This window comes from Narcine bancroftii, chromosome 1 (genome assembly GCF_036971445.1).
Source record: "Narcine bancroftii isolate sNarBan1 chromosome 1, sNarBan1.hap1, whole genome shotgun sequence".
Taxonomy (NCBI): Eukaryota; Metazoa; Chordata; class Chondrichthyes; order Torpediniformes; family Narcinidae; genus Narcine; species Narcine bancroftii.
Window position 1 is genome coordinate 270,121,846 of NC_091469.1, and position 17,580 is coordinate 270,139,425.

The 17,580-nt window shown below is 38.2% G+C and overlaps 1 protein-coding gene across 1 annotated transcript in view; it reads left to right on the plus strand.

Annotated features, from left to right (window-relative positions):
• The first annotated feature begins 3,457 nt into the window (after nt 1–3,457).
• Nucleotides 3,458–17,580, plus strand: part of tnnt3a (troponin T type 3a (skeletal, fast)) — a 29,078-nt gene continuing 14,955 nt past the window's right edge. The window contains exons 1-7 of the mRNA XM_069922305.1: nt 3,458–3,578; nt 3,763–3,786; nt 4,754–4,771; nt 5,522–5,539; nt 7,407–7,424; nt 9,919–9,933; nt 16,577–16,595. Of these exons, the coding sequence (XP_069778406.1) occupies nt 3,458–3,578; nt 3,763–3,786; nt 4,754–4,771; nt 5,522–5,539; nt 7,407–7,424; nt 9,919–9,933; nt 16,577–16,595 (233 nt within the window). The remainder of the gene's footprint in view (nt 3,579–3,762; nt 3,787–4,753; nt 4,772–5,521; nt 5,540–7,406; nt 7,425–9,918; nt 9,934–16,576; nt 16,596–17,580) is intronic.

The following is a 17,580-nucleotide window of genomic DNA, read 5'->3' on the forward strand; positions in this document are numbered from 1 at the left end:
ATTTATTTAAAGTTAGTCATATTTTAGTTTGAGCCAGGACTTTGGAACTCCCAGTTGAAGGGGAAGAGTTCTATTTTACTTTTACCAACTGCTAAATTCTGATTCATTATTATCTTCCTTTAAAAATGGTCTTTGTAATTCTTCAATTATTTTAAATTGTGGTGGGTTTTTTTTAAACTTTAACTAACTTTTTTTTCCTCTTCTGTTATAGGTATGAGGGTAAGTCCTTTCATTAACCGGCAAGTGAAGCACAATCAAGTTACTTTATAATCTATATACATATGCTCACACACTTCAGTAGAGAAGGACACCCTTCCACCCAACAATCCTGTGCTAGTTATTTGCACCCAGTCTCGTCAGTCCTGTTTTCCACCACTTTCCCCATGACCCTGTAAATTGTTTGCTTGATTGCCTATCCAATTCCTTATTTAAAAGCCTGATGGATTTATTTTGTGCCACTCCAGCAGCAGTGAGTTCTAAATCATGAGAACACTATAAAAGTCTTGTATTGTCCTTGGATCGTTTGGCTAAATTTAAAAAAAAAACTCTGGTTCTGAGAATAACTTCTGCTTATCCAGTTTAAGCCACCCACATTATAGAGTCTTACAGCACAGAAACAGGCCATTTAGCTCATCATTACCATGTTGATCTGTTTTCTCAACTACATTAATCCTACTGCTCCCATTAGGACCAGATCCTTCTGTGCCTTGCCTATTTAAATGTCTGTCTAAATGCCTCTTAAATGCAGTTATTTGTATCTCACTCAACCAAATTCAATGGTAGTGCTTTCAAAATATCAAGTACTCTCTGTATCAACAACTTGCACCACTTTCCCCTTTAAGATTTCTACCTCTCCCTGTAAACCTATGGCCCTTTGTTTTTTATGTCACTACCACATTAAAAAAAAATTTTGACTACCAACCCTAACTATGCCTCTCATAATCTTATGTAACTAAATTGAGTCATCCTCAGCCTTCTTTGGTCCAAGGGAAACAAACCCAGCCAATCCAATCTTTCCCCACAAGCAAAATCTTCCAATCCTGGCAACATCTTGCAGAATCTCCTTTGCACTCTCTTCAGTATAACCTCATCCTCCCTGCAACACAGTAACCAGAACTCACAGAATATTCCAAGATCAGTCCAGTGTTCAGTAAAGCTGCAGTGTCACCCAATATCACCTAACCCTTGTAGGGATTTGATTCTATCTGCCAATGCTCTGTTGAACTTTCCAAATGATCTATATCCTATATATATTTTGGATTCAATTAGCATGCTAACCTTGGATTCCCTGTGCCTTCACCATCTATGATATGTGACCCAGTCAAATGGCTTTCTAAAGACAACATTGACCACCATATTCATCAATCTTCTTAATGACCTCCTCAAAAATATCAATCTGAAGGAGAGAAATGGAGAGGGAGGCAAGAAGGGAGAGGAAGAAGGCAGGGAGAGGCGGAAGAGAGAGGGGCGGGGGCAGAGAGAGAGAGAGAGAGAGAGAGTGAAAGAGGGGACAGAGAGAGAGAGTGAGTGAGAGAGGGGACAAACAATGGGAGAGGACACAGAGAGAGGAAGAGATGGAGAGTAGGGAAGAGAGAGAGAGAAAAAGAGAAATGGTTAGAATTAATTGGTTATTTGGTTCTTAGTTTCCCTTTATTGTTTTTCAACTTTGTTTTTTGCCTTGAACTGGACCTTTTACCTGGTTAGAATTTTGCAAAAATTTATTATCTTTTGGGGGTTGGATTTGAAGTTGTTCTTTTATGTAATTTTCAAAATATTACTAAAGTTTTTCAAAAAGGTTAACCATTAACTTTCTCTGCTCCTTTTCTGAGGAATTATTTTGCTACCATCAGAACTATCTCAAGCCTAGGTAGTATATGTAGAAGTTCTTGACAATAGCATCAGAAACTAGTCTCATTCATCGGTATATCAGGCCACAAGAGATTTGGCCAAAGCTATGCTGCGCAAATTTGGTTGGGTGCGTGAGACAATTTTTAACCCTGTACCATCACATAAACCTTTCCCTCTATCAGCTCCATCTATATTTCCCAATCCTTTGATAAAGCAGCCAACACCTCAAGGTCTCATCCCATCCTTGTCACTCATTCTTTTTCCTCTTATCCTCTCCCTGCCCCCTCCCCTGCCTTCCCTCTCTGCCCCTCCCTCTCCCTCTCTGCCCCTCCCTCTCCCTCTCTGCCCCTCCCTCTCCCTCTCTGCCCCTCCCTCTCCCTCTCTGCCCCTCCCTCTCCCTCTCTGCCCCTCCCTCTCCCTCTCTGCCCCTCCCTCTCCCTCTCTGCCCCTCCCTCTCCCTCTCTGCCTCCCTCTCCCTCTCTGCCTCCCTCTCCCTTTCTGCCTCCCTCTCCCTTTCTGCCTCCCTCTCCCTTTCTGCCTCCCTCCCCCTTTCTGCCTCCCTCCCCCTTTCTGCCTCCCTCCCCCTTTCTGCCTCCCTCCCCCTTTCTGCCTCCCTCCCCCTTTCTGCCTCCCTCCCCCTTTCTGCCTCCCCCTTTCTGCCTCCCTCCCCCTTTCTGCCTCCCTCCCCCTTTCTGCCTCCCTCCCCCTTTCTGCCTCCCTCCCCCTTTCTGCCTCCCTCCCCCTTTCTGCCTCCCTCCCCCTTTCTGCCTCCCTCCCCCTTTCTGCCTCCCTCCCCCTTTCTGCCTCCCTCCCCCTTTCTGCCTCCCTCTCCCTTTCTGCCTCCCTCTCCTTCTGATTGATATTTTTGAGGAGGTAATTAAGAAGATTGATGAATATGGTGGTCAATGTTGTCTTTAGAAAGCCATTTGACTGGGTCACATATCATAGATGGTGAAGGCACAGGGAATCCAAGGTGAGCATGCTAATTGAATCCAAAATATATATAGGATATAGATCATTTGGAAAGTTCAACAGAGCATTGGCAGATAGAATCAAATCCCTACAAGGGTTAGGTGATATTGGGTGACACTGCAGCTTTACTGAACACTGGACTGATCTTGGAATATTCTGTGAGTTCCGGTTACTGTGTTGCAGGGAGGATGAGGTTATACTGAAGAGAGTGCAAAGGAGATTCTGCAAGATGTTGCCAGGACTGGAAGATTTTGCTTGTGGGGAAAGATTGGATTGGCTGTGTTTGCTTCCCTTGGACCAAAGAAGGCTGAGGATGACTCAATTTAGTTACATAAGATTACGAGAGGCATAGTTAGGGTTGGCAGTCAAAATCTTTATTTTTAATGTGGTTGTGACATAAAAAACAAAAGGCCACAGAACATTCACAATTTCTGTCCCCCGATTATCAGGTGGCTAAACAAGCATTGCACTAATGAAATAACGTTGGCCTTGCTCCATTCCAAGTCATCTTTCTCTGTAACTCTTCTCTCAGAACTGTGTTTTATTCTGCTGCACTTAAATGTGTTGGGTGGTTCATGAAACCTTGGTACAGATGACAATAAACATAAACTTAGCCTTGAATCTGATCTCCCTACAAATGCACTTTCCAGAAGAGTTCACTGAACGAGAATCAGAATATGATTTCTTGTTCAGGTTGCAGAATTCTGCTGTAGATTTCCAAGTTGTCTTTCAACTGAGAATTGTTTATGCAAGCTTGGGTAAGGATTTATCTCAAACCCTTGATGTGGAACGATTTTGACTTCTTCAATCTACAGCTAATTCCATGTTTCAGAAATATAGTGTCCGATATGTACTTGATGTTTGCGGTGAAGACTGGGTAAGCAATTTAGGCTGAGAAATGTGCAGTTATCTTCATCTCCTCTCTCTGGTGTTGCATTGCAGAGCATGAGGAACATGGAGAAGAAGGTAAGGATGATCATTCCCAATGTTTCTTTTTTTTTCCATCACTGCCACCTTTTACTAACATAATTTAAGAACACAACATAACTCTAGCATTTTTAATATTGCAATATCAGTTTGAGTGAGCACTTAAACACTTTTTGTAATATTGGAGCATTGATATTACTGAGCTATGTGTATGCAACTTCTGATGGTACTCCAATATTTTACCCAGGCACACTTCTTCACATATGAATCCAGGAAGAAAATAAGTTTTGCATTGAATGTGAGAGCTGAAAATATGTTCAAAAATTCCATTTTTGAGCATGTGTTAGACTTTGGTATAACATCAAACTGGATTTGAAATGCAAAGCCATTGTAAATACAATTTTTTTGCTAATACATAATTCTCAAATGTTAAAAGTTTGCTAATCATTAGTATTCTAAAACCCAAGTAATTCCTTTGTCATTTTTCAGATGCTTTGAACCTTTCTGGTGATTTTAAATGTAACGTTTGGCATTCATGATGATTTTCAGTGATGATACTGAATTTCTGTTATTTTCTAGCCATGGATATAATAAAATTATTTTGCTTTCACTCTGTCATTTTTCCCAACAAAATTATACTTGATATCACTTAACATTAGTTGATATTTTTAAGTTTTCAGAATGATACATTATAGGCAAACAATTTTGAAAGTTTGTCATTCTATGAGAGATGATTGCTTGGAATGGTAAAAAGAATTTTTCATTTGGATTCTTGCATTATGAATAGCCTTTATTTCTATCATTAAACAGTATTTGTGCATGTTGAAGTGAGTGGCCATGGAGTGGTGTTTGGCTTTGAGTAGATTTTTGTTTAATTATATACTAGTCTCTTCTAATATGATGTACAACATTTTACTGCCAATGTTGTTTCTTTTCCTGACTTCTCCATCACCTGCCTTCCTGTGCCCTGCATTGCTGCTTTCCTGCATGCTCACGCTATATTCAGAAGAGTTTGCTGAAGAAGGTATGTAATGCCATATCCCCTTGCTGTCCTTTAGATCCTTTTTCTTCATTCTTTCACAGCATTTGCTCTTTTATCTTCAATATCCCTTTCCTCTCCATTGTTATCTATTCTCTGATTTAATTTTTTTTCTTCACTGTCCTGTTTAGCATTCTTTCTATTCTTATTTTATTTTTATTCATCAACTTTTTAGTTTTCATTCATTGGTTATCATTTCATTATTTTTACCCCTCATTTTGGTCATGTTATCAAAGTGCAGAATTATTTCCAAATCTCTAATTTTTACCAAATTTGCTTGTATTTTCCTTAATCATTCTATTTCTGTCATTATTCTCAAATTTTTGGGCAATGCTTAATATCATCATCACCTTGTATCTACCATTTTTCCTTCATAAATCATTCAATACAATCACAATCTTTTGGACTCCCCTCATCTTCTTCATCCATTTTCTCTCCTTCTTTACCAAATTTGTTGGAGTTTCATGCACTCATTTTAAAAAAACAGAATTTTTTATTGTGAGTCATTCAAATAGGTGTTGAGAACACAGTCAGGAGAGACATTGCAAATAGTAATGATCTGTGGATAGACCATCATTGAGTTGATTAAGTTTGTGATACAAGGGAAAGGATCCTCTTGCAACCTGTTGATGATTTGTTACTTGGTTTTGTCATTTGTCTATTGCATAGATACCCTTTGCTTTTCAACATGCATTAATAACATATATATTTTGGTTCTTTGTATTTCCTGCTCAGAAGCATATGCTGAAGAAGGTATGTTTCTCTTTGTTCTTTCACATGTCCATTCTAGGGATTATGTCATGCCAACTACATTTTGCAACATGTTCCATGACTGTGGATCATTTTTACCCATCCCTTCTTGCAGCCACACAGAATATCCAAGAAAACACTAACCACATGGTTTAGCTATTTTGTAGCTCTTTACCATCTCATTGCCAACCTCATGTGGAGGCATTAAAATGTTTAATGTTTAATAGTACCTGTTATAAAACTGACTCAAATGGTATCTTGAGAGCATTCTGGCTAGGGTGCTTTTCATGACTTCAGTAAAACATGGTAGGAAAGAAAAAGCTCAGGCCCATATGGCATCCAAAATCCAAAGATCCAAATCGAAAGAGGAAAATGCAACTAAGGCCAAGTGCACAGTTCTTCCTGGCTCCACTGGGATGTTTTTAGAAGCCATATGGACCTGACCCTTTTCTTTCTTAAAGTGTACTCTATCTCATGGCTGTTCAAACAGCTGCAACAGGAAGTACAGATCCATCAGGCACAACGTGGTACAGCTAGAGACCCACAACAAGGTGGTTCAGCTGCCAGGGCAGGATCAGGCTTGTGTTGATTGGGCGACTTGAACTATGTTTGGGTTAGGAGTTGAAGTATTTGGATGGTGGGGGTTGCTGTATGGGGTGAGTGTTTGTACTTAACATGATTCAACCTGTACCTGTAACTTCATGTATCAGGACCTGTTCAGGCAGCTTTCTATTAGTTGTTCAGAGGCAGGGGCCACTTGAATGTGAATGAATGAGATTAAATTGTCTCGTACATAAATTTCAATGTATAGATGCATTGAAAGTCTTACTTACTGCAACTTCCCAGTTCTGTAAAGTATGCAAAAACACATTAAGTATAATTTATAAAGGATATTAAATATAGAAGAAAATATAAAATAACAAATCATAAATCATCACAGTTGGTTGGCTGGTGTACCTTCTGCCTGAAGGTAGCAAGAAGATAGCGTGATGATGATTTTTAATATGTTGGCTGCCGCCTTGTCTTGTGAATAGATACAAGAGACATCCACCACAAGGTATAGAGGATTCCCCCTTATCTTTAAATCCCAAAGTAAGAAGTCTAAGAAATTCTGTCATAGTATTAGATTCATTACTTCTTTTAACTCCCAGGGATTACTTTCAAACTTCAAGCAATTCTACACTGATTTTAAATTTATTTTACAAACTGATTTAATTTGAAATAAATTACTGATAGCCACCTTGGAGAGTGGACTGTCTAATCCCGTTAGTGATGTTTATATTTTAATAATGAATTGTTGAATGGCGGAATAAAGAATGTGCAATAATATGAACAGTTCACATTCCCAATCTGAACACTGAAATGTGGATGTTACACATTTATATTTTACCCTCTAAATATTTAGCCGTGATTTAATAGTTGAGGCCCCAGTGGAAAGTTTGTCAACATTCCTGGGCTTGTTCCTAGGCGGTCTACATCAGATACATCTGTTACAGCACATTCCAAAACTTCATACTTGTGTCTGGGGATCAAAGGCTTAGACTATTGTCAAGGGACCAGCACCAGGGGTCTAATTTTGATCTTCAAATGCCAAGAATAAAGGATATTTGAATGATATGTGATTTTCATTCCTTTGAAATCTAAGTGCCCTTTATTTCAATAGATAGATTATATATGTACATGCTGAAATAAATTGGAATTTGTTAAAGGTGCCATGAATGTTTTGCTTTTGGTTTACATATTTTTCTTTAGTATATATACAAATGTTAATGATTTCTTTCTGTATCACTGTTTCTTTTCTTCTTTCTTATCACACCTTTGTACACCCTGTCCTGTTGTCTTGCTGCTTGTCCTTCACTAACACCTTCAGAGGAGGTTGTTGCAGAAGGTATGTAATGAAATAACCATTAATCTTCCAGTTTCTTTTTCCATTTGATTCAATTTTTTTCTCCTCCAATCTGTTCATTCTTATTTCTATAATTTCATTACTTTTCCTTTTATTTCACTGCATTGATTCTTCGCTTCATTCTTCTGTTTTACTTACTTTGGGACAAAGGCATTTTATTTCCTTTATTTCCCACTGTGCTCCATAGTTTTGGATTTGTAATCAAACAATTGACACGTGATTGAAGTGAATATTCTAGATTTTATTCAAGGTTAATTGTATATATTTTGTTTGACCATGCAGAAATTACAGCACTTCTTATACATAGTCTCCTCATTTCAGGGCTCCATAATATTTGGGACATAGCAATGGTATGTATATTAAAGATACTGTATGTATATTAAAATGATTCATAGACATCACCAGGAGCTGAGTATCTTCACCAGTGATGCTCTGCCAGGCCTCTACTGCAGGTATCTTCAACTTTTGCGTGTTTCAGGGGCTTGTTTTCTCTTAAGTTTTCTCTTCAGCGTATGGAAGGCATGGTCAGTTGGATTTAGATCAGGTGACTGACTTGACCAGTCAAGAATTTTCTAGTTTTTAGTTTTTAAAAATTCCTTTGTTGCTTTGGGATCAAAGTCTTGGTGTCGGATGAGGTGCCATCCAATGAGTTTGGAGGCATTTGCTTGAACTTGAGCAGATAAGATATTTCTGAACCCTATAGAATTCATTTTGTTACTGCCATCAGCAGTGACATCATCACTGAAGATAAGATTAGGGTGGCATGGTTAATGTAGCAGTTAGCCAATCCCTTTACTGCAGGAGTAATCAACACCGGACTGGGTTCGAATCCCACGCTATCTGAAAGGAATTTGTACATTGCCCCTGTGTCTGCTTGGGTTTTTTCCAGGGGCTCCAGCTTCCTTCTACCCTTCAAAAACATACTGGGGTGTAGGTTAATGGGGCGTAAATTGGGCGGCACAGACTCGTAGGGCCGAATTGGTGTATATCTATTTTAAAAAATTAAAATGTGCACAAGTAGCTGTGGCACCCATACATGCCCAGGCCATAACACCCCCACCACGATGTTTTACAGATGAGGTGGTATGCTTTGGATTTTGGGCAGTTCCTTTATGCCACTTTGGTCTTGCCATCACTCTGGTATGGGTTAATCTTGGTCTCATCTGTCGTCAAGAGCTTTTTTCCAGAATTCTGCAGGCTCATTTAAATACTTATTGGCAAACTGTAATCTAGCCCCCCTGTTTCTGTGGCTAACTGGTAGTTTGCATCTTGCAGTGCAGCCTCCATATTTCTGTTCATGAAGTCTTTTGCAGACATTAGTCATTGACATATCCACACCTGCCTCCTTAAGAGTGTTTCTAATCTGTCAGACAGGCATTTGGGGATTTTTCTTCATTATGGTGAGAATTCTTCTGTCATCAGCAATGGAGATCTTCCTCGGCCTTCCAGTCCCTTTGTGATTACCAAGTTCACCAGTACGCTCTTTCTTCTTACTGATGTTCCAAACAGTTGATTTGGGTAATCCTAAGGTCTGGGTGATGTCTCTTACTGTTTTATACTTATTTTTCAGCCTCAAAATGGCTTCTTTGACTTTAATGCACACAACTATGATCCTCTTGTTGAAAAATAGCAACTACAGACTCTAATGGTGATCAAAAGCTTAGAAGCAAGCCTAGTTCACTTATACCTGCACCAATGAAGTAGTCAAACATATCTGAGTACTCACAAACACCTGTGAAGCCAAGTGTCCCAAACATTATGATGCCCTGAAATGAGGGAACTATGTATAAAAAGTGCTGTCATTTCTACGTGGTCAAACCAAAATGTATACAAATGACCTTAAATAAAATTTGGAATGCGCACTTTTATCACATATGAATTGTTTGATTACAAATTTAAAACTGTGGAACCCAGGGGCAAGTAAAGGAAAAAAAAATGCCTTTTCCCCCAACATTATGGAGAGCACTGTATGTTCAGGAATTCATTCATTTACCTGTTCTCTTTCAATCACAATTTCCTTTTTTAAAATTTTCCTTTTGCTCCTCATCTTCAGTTTATTAATTTTATTTCCCTTTATTCTCAGTCATTCTGCACCATCAATGTCCCATATTATTGCATGAACTTCATCTCCAATTATTATTAATCATTTATTATCCCCAATTATTTAGTGTCTTGGAGTTTCCTTGTTTATTTCTTTCAGAAATTGAGGGGATGTTTAAATAGCCACTGATCACTGAAGCAAGTGGAGGGGTTACAAACACAATTTCAGGGATATTAATTGATTTGGGGATTGACAACTTTCGATGATTAAAGTGATGCAATTGAAGGGTTTTTCACCAATCATATGATAATTTGGTGTGTTTTCTTGGTGTTGTCCTTGCTGCATTCACGTTTTATTCCAATGCTCAAAATTAACATATATATTTTGCTTCTTTGTATTTGCTGCTCATTGCATGTTCCTGGCCTCTCCCTGAAGTGCACCATGAAGAAGGTACGTTGCTCTGTTATTCCAAATTTATTTTTCAGTAAATATTTCAGACCGGTTATGTTTTGAGGCCTATGATAAGGTCTGTGAAAATTGGGACAACTTTGAGGCTGTGAGGAAACCTGTACAAAGACTTCTCCTTTCCAGCTTGATGCATGCTTGCTACCATCTTGGCTTTTTTATAGGTGGCGGAGGTGCCTGTCTGGTTTAGCCCAGGCATAGTAATGAAGAACCTATAGCATAATTAATACTTGAATGGCATTTTAATAGCTTATTGTGCAGGGACCCAGCTTGAACACCCTGCTCAGTAAAACCTGATGGGTTCAAAGGAGATTGTTTTGCTTTAGTATTTGGTTTGTTCTTTCAAAAAGATCCAATTGAGCCTGCTTACAATATTTGGGGAAAGTGGAACAAAATCTAGGTTACTTTCTTGATCAAATCTCAACAGAATAGTATTAATGTGAAAGTTGGCATTGCTACATCATCAAATAAATGGGGCTCAATAGAAGATTTGTCAATATTTACTTTGGTAAAAGGTAACCTATGGACACAGCTGCCTGTGGCACCTAACACCTACATGTGTGCTTGGGAATGTAAAGTTTATAACATTTTGCATAGAACAATACAGAGAAATACACCCAAGTTCCGAGACTAGGAATAATTTTATGTGAACTAAGGCAAATTCATCCGCTAATCTAGCCGTTTGTTGCCACATTCCCTCATCTCTCTCATCCAGGTACAATTTAATCTCATTTGGAATACACCTTTGAATTTCTTCAATTAACATCAATCCTCGCAATCTGTCAAAATCATTATTTATTCCTTTTGAGACACACCAAGGGTCAAAACATACAGATTTTTCCAGAGCAAAATCGATATAAGATTGATTCCATGTTTTCACCAAACTCCTAAATTTTTTGTCTATGTGCTCATGGAACCAACTCAAATGCTTTCAATACTGCTTGTTTAACAGTATCATAATTTGCCACTTTCTCTGCAGTCAAGCTAGGGTATGCAATTTGAGCTTTTCCCTTCAATACACTTTTGAGCATAAGAGGCCATTTTTCTTTCGGCCATCTTGAGCTCTCAGCAACCTTTTCAAAAAGCTGAAAATATGTATCTATATCTCCCTCATGAAAAGGAGGAACTAGATGTTTCTCTCTACTAGCCAAAAACCTCTCCCCAGGAGTTACAGCCTCAATTCTCTTACTTCCCTCCACCTCAGTTTTGATCTTCTCTAATTGAAACCATCTGTCCCTTTCAATCTTTTCCAAGTCATATTTTCTTTGTCTTTCATCATCCTCCTTCCATTTATCAGCTACCTCTAACTCATATCTCCTTTGTTTTTCAGCCTCTTCTCTTTGTCTTTCAGCTTGGTCTGTCTCGTATTGTCTCTGTTTCTCAGCCTCCAACACCATCCGTTTTTCTCTTTCTTCTTCCACCCTCAATTTCTCCAATTCCAATTGCAACTCCACATATTTATCCTCTGGAAAATTTTATAAGCCTTTCTCAACAAATTTTCCCTCACCTATATATATTTGACTATAATCCTCTGTTTTTGTATTTTCCTCATCCAATGCTTAACTTCAATCAGTTTTAATGCCTTAGAAATAACCATCAGTTCTTCTTTACTCTTGCTCTTCAGGTCTGCAGGTGATGGTTGTGACAAAAATTTATCAACATCCATTGCTGCTGTTTTTCCACACACAAGCTTTAAATTAGCTTGAGAAAAAAAAACAATTAACTAATAAATCACAAAAAAGTTAAATTTTCAAATCGAACAGACGATCCCCCATAAAATGTTACGAGCCGAGAGGACCCCAAAACCCAGCAGCAATAGATTTTCACCAAAACAAATGGTTACTTAAACAGAAGTTGCTTTTAATTATCTTTGAACATGAAAACAGAATCAAACTTTAACTTATCCATTATTAACCTCCTTCTAATTCTAAGCACACATGTATGTCATGTGTGTGTAAGTTTAGAAAAGTTCTTTGGTTCACAGTCCAATCTCACTTCTCATTCTTCCAAGTTCACTGGTTGCAGGCAATTCTTATACCGTGCAAAGAATTTAACGTGTATAAAGTTCACCAGGCTTTGGTGCTCGAAAGGTAAATGGTTACCGCTCGGGAAGGTTCTTGATGGTTTTCAGAGAGAGATGTGTTGTTACAAGACATCCACAATGGATGTACTTTCATCAGTCTCCTCAGTGTCTTGTTGACAAAACTTGCCCCATCAGGGTTCTCCAGATGATAACCTCTTTCTTTAAGGTCAACACAGAGTTCCTTTTTGTTTCTCTTATTTCAAGTGAAACCTTAGACAGCCAGTCCTCTCCTCTTGCATGAACCACAAGGGCTTTGACCAGGCTGACTCTCTCTGCTTACTAAACCACCTGACCCTCTTACAACAGCAAATTCTTTCAGACAGCAGCGGCTCCAGCCTGCTCTTTCGTCTGTTGCCTTGATAAATAATCCATTAGTGACCTCTCTTGAGCACTCTTCAAAGCTCTTGCAAAAAGGTGTGTGAAACCACTATGTTTCCAGTATTTCAAATAAGATCTGTTTTAAAGTGTTTGCATTTGACCTACTCTAACAAACCTTTCCCAATTTATCTCCCCAAAACATTTCTATATATCTGTCACAGTATCAACACAAGTGTATATATTTTTTCACCAAATAACTAACAGGGAATTAAATGAATGTGAGGTTTAATTTATCCTTGTTCATTACAAGACCTAATCAAAGCATAGAATTAAACCTGTGTTGAAGACAGAGGGTGGCTATCCATATAACCATTTTCGGAGCGGAAACAGGCCATATTGGCCTTTCGATTCCACACCGGTTCACTTTTTTTCTTTCTTCTTCTTTGGCTTGGCTTCGCAAATAAGAATTGCTAACTTGTGCTTTTAACAATTGGAAGAACACAATGAGAAAATACATTTGGAAAACTGAAACAAAATAGCTAGTAAAGTTTTTCTAAAAATCTTAAAAACAAAGGAGGCTTGGCACTACCTAATTTTAGATTTTCCTATTGGGCAGCAAATATTAGATGAATCATATTTTGGATTCATTACAAGGACAGAATGGACACTTCAAATAGGATTAATTGTGCTAAAAAATATTCTCTTATTTCAATACTTGGAGCACCTTCACCTTTTTCAGCTTCTAAGTTAACCAATGATTTTGTTGTTAAACATATTTTGAGAATCTAGTTTCAATTTAGAAAATCTTTTGGATATCATAGATTTTTACTTGCTAGCTCTATATTATTTAATGATTTTTTTTTTCTCACATTTCTGTGCAAGACTCGACTTTAAGTGAATGCCTTAAGTTGGGTATCCAGTCAGTTCAGAAGAGCATTTTCTACAAGGGCTGATAAATCACTATGCTTTTGACCTACATTGTTCCCTCTGAGTGAGACATGATCATACCCAAAGCTAAATAATTATTTGTAGACGTGCATTCAGTGACTCTGAACTTCTCTAATTGTAGGAACAAAGTAGATAAGTAGAAGGATAATTGGTTTTGAAATGGTTGGAAACCATGGAACATCCTTTGAGATAGTTCCTTGTACAGAATTTTACCAAACATAAAGTGGGTTCAATAAATTGAAGCTTCAGACATGTCTACTTTACACTTCCAAACTGAAATCAAAAGTTTGTGGATATCAAACCTATTCAGACCTTCAATCAACACAGTAAATGAGACATTCTGGCCCTGGCTGAATCTCTGGTGCTGATGGGCTCATTAACAACCAGAAGTCAGTCTACGATTTTCACCTAAGTAAAAGTATATGAAACACTGATTTAGTCCTATTTTGCTTTCTCATTGCAATTCATAGTTTATGAGAATGACGAAGAGGAAGGTATTTTCATTTGATCAGCAAGAAGTTTAACAATTCACCCACTGAACTCTTAACTACTTTTTTCTTTCCTAATTCTCTGGGGTTAATTGTTGTGAATGTGTGCCCTGAGGTGATAAGTAGCAGACCACTTATGATACACAATAAAGCTACAAGATTTAACAATCTCCTTAATTTACAGCTTTCAGTGCAATGTTTGTTAAGATTTGTTTACATTTCGATTGATGATACTGATTGTTTTAAAATGTTAACATTGTGCCTCAATTCTCACTTTCACAATTGGTCTTCATTTTGTTCTGTTGTTGACATATTCAAGTTTTCTTGTTGCATTGGCAATATCATCACTGTCTTCCTTCATGAATCAATCCACTTTCTCGGTGTTTGTGTGTTAGAAGAATGTGTCAATTAGGAAGATGCCATCAAATTGGGCAGCTAGCGGCTGGATGGATAATGGGGGTGGCGGAGTTGTCAAGGCAACTGGAACAAAGCTGTAGGGGGTAGATTAAATCCCATCTCACATTCGAAGAATAACTTGCTTCAAAAGATAATCATGTTTTTAAAATGATAAAGTAAAACTAATTGACAAATGTTTGGAAGTCCTACATAATGGCATTAAAAAGTATTTGATGAGTGGGGTTTTTTGTTGGTTTTGCACCCTGCCTCTGTTATGTAATATTGCCACCTACTGGATGGGAAGCTGAACAGCCTAAGGGTGTAAATGACTGGCTGTCCTGACACAGCTGCCACGATCTATGTTGATCATCGATCTTAATTGATGACTTTCAGTCTATAGTTGCTACAGGCATGGCATTGCACACTAATGGGGAGGGCAAGGAGGAAAACAAAAAGGAAGAATGGCATGATGAGCCACAAAGTTACCAATTTCCAAGTGTCGGTGTAAACTAGCAAACTGGTTTTGCAGAAACACTCAATCACACATTGAATTTAACCCAATCTGGGTTGACAACTGGCCACATAAATAAATTGTGGAAAGTTTGCTTATGAAACTGCAGTGCTCCATGACAGCAGATCTCTCATTCCAGTGACATCATATCTTTCTTTTCTTCTTTGGCTTGGCTTCGCGGACGAAGATTTATGGAGGGGGTAAAAAGTCCACGACAGCTGCAGGCTCGTTTGTGGCTGACCAGTCCGATGCGGGACAGGCAGACACGATTGCAGCGGTTGCAAGGGAAAATTGGTTGGTTGGGGTTGGGTGTTGGGTTTTTCCTCCTTTGCCTTTTGTCAATGACAGCAGATCTCTCATTCCAGTGCCATCATATACAATGCATCAAAATGTATCTGTCATTTTTCTGTGTTTATTAACAAAGAGAAAACCATATTTGTTATTTTTCATGTGGATCATGCATTTCAAAGTTGAACTAACAGTGATATCTCTATCCCATAACAGCTGAATTCTCATACACCCGTTATTGGTGACGACATGAAGTTGTTCATTCTTTGAATGATCACTCTGCCATTTGTTAGGTGCAAACAACCCATATCTCCCTCATTCAATACCATGAATCTCAACCATGAAGACTGAGTCTTAGGCTAATACAGCAGGGTGAGAGGAGTCCACTTGTGATTGGATATGTGACACATGAGTCATCCTCAACACATTTTTGTTTTGGAGAAAAACTGCTGGGGTACACTGTCACTACCAAGCAGGTGGAATATGATTCACCTATCTTCTCCTCAAAGATTTAAACTCTTGCCTGACTATTAAAGACGACTTAAAACAAACTCTGCCCACAGTCTATTTCTCAGTTTGCTGTTTTATTTTGCAAAACCCTCATGGTCCAGCCAGAAGCTACATCCCACGAAAATGGATTGGACAACTACCATGAGAATGAGTTCAGCCACACACATTACTGACTCACACCCGATTACCGCTGGGCTGGAAAGTAGGATCCTGTCAGGAGCCTGACTATTCAGCTGCACAGACAATGATGAGGGGAGGGAAAACTCCTTGACTGTCCTGAATCTTGAATGAAACAAAATAACATTCCAAAGTCAAAGTGACCATTCTGGAGAGAATACATTTAAATAAGAAACTACACATTGAAAATAGATATTTGAATTTCCTTTTACTGAAAGGTTGGTGTATGCTTAGGCACATGAAGGACTGTGAATGAAGATGTGAGGAGAGAGTTCCTTTTACTGGCTCACTTTACTGAAGTGCATTCCAGTAGACTTAAAATCTTGCATGCTAATTTTTAAAAACTTTATTGAACATGCAATGGGTGAGAATTTGTAGCCACTCATAATTTAGATTGATCCATTCTGCTGTGGTGACCTTCTGACAAATATCTTTATTTGAAAAAAAAATATATTTCTGGTACTTCTCTGACACTCCCAACTTCTCTTTTGTGCTTGGATTGCTGGCTCATGTTAGAGGTCAGTTTTTAGGTGCAGGTATGGGAAGAAATGATCAACCAACCAACCATTGGCTGATTACATCCTTGAAGCTTCCAATGGGAGAAATTGGCACTCGAGCAGAGATCAGCATCGCCTTCTGTTCGAATGGTCTGTTTGACATTTGTGCCAAAGATCATACCTGAGAGAGGTCAATTGGACTGGGAAGCTGAAGGATGTCATCACCTGCAAAATTGCCTCTAACAAGGAGTCAACACTATGAGAGGAAATAATTAGAGAGTTAAATTTTTATTGGCAGTGCAGTAGATTTTAATTTATCTTTGGGGGGAAAAACCACAATATTTTGATGCTATACTGCATACTTAATTGTATATAAGGTCTAATTTCTATTTTATCTCTCTCCATGCTGCAGAGGAAAAGCCAAGACCAAAGTGAGTAGAGATTTCTCATCAATACTGAGATTTCTGTTAAAATAAATGTAACTATTGCTTCGATCCAATACTGAAGAAAAATTCCCAACCATAAAGTTCTTGGGAAGAGTCTAAGAAAGAGACTATTCTGTCATGCAGCATGCCAGATGGTGGTTGAGAATTGCCCTTGAATAAATCACTCTTCCATTTAAAAAGCTCTTGGTTGAAACTTTGTGGTATAATAAGGAATTTCAATAGCGGGAGGGTTGGTAACCAGGTATTTGGCGAAAGAGCTAGAGAGGAGAAGATTTTTTTTTAATTTAGTAAATTATGACCTGGCAATTCATTCCTTGAAAGGCCACTTTCTTACTTGATTCATAGCATAACAGATTACCTTGAAGTCCAAAGATTTACAAGGCCACAGGAAAGAGTCAGAGAAGTGGAATAAATGGGGCAATTCTTTCAAAGTGTTCAGTACAGCTATGAAAGACTGAATGGTCTCTGCGCTGAATTTGCACACTCCCTGTCCAACAGCAGCTCATGTGATCAAAATTTGAATGGAGAGTGGTCACCACAAGCAAGTACATTAAAATGGCTTGAGAGAAAAACTGATGATAACTAATCTGTGCCCACAAACTGCATCAACAGAAAAATACATGCCAACATTGAATATTGTAAATTGTTAAATCAATGTTTTCCATTTGCACCAAGATATTTTGTTGCCTCCGCACTTTTCTCTGTTTACTCTTCTCCCTGTTTCTTTCTTTGTTTCCTTCTTAACCTAAGCTTATTTTTTTTACACTTTCCTTTACATTTCTCTTTCTATTCCATCTTTCCTTGCTGCATTTTATCTCTTCTCTGCTGTCCTGTCAGACTTTCCTGATTTATTTCTCCAATTTTTTTTCTTATTTTATCCTTCTCTCCTTCACCTCCACCCATTAAACTTTTTTTTTAAATGATTTTTTAAATTTTTCACACTGTGAACCATATCAACTAAAATATATAC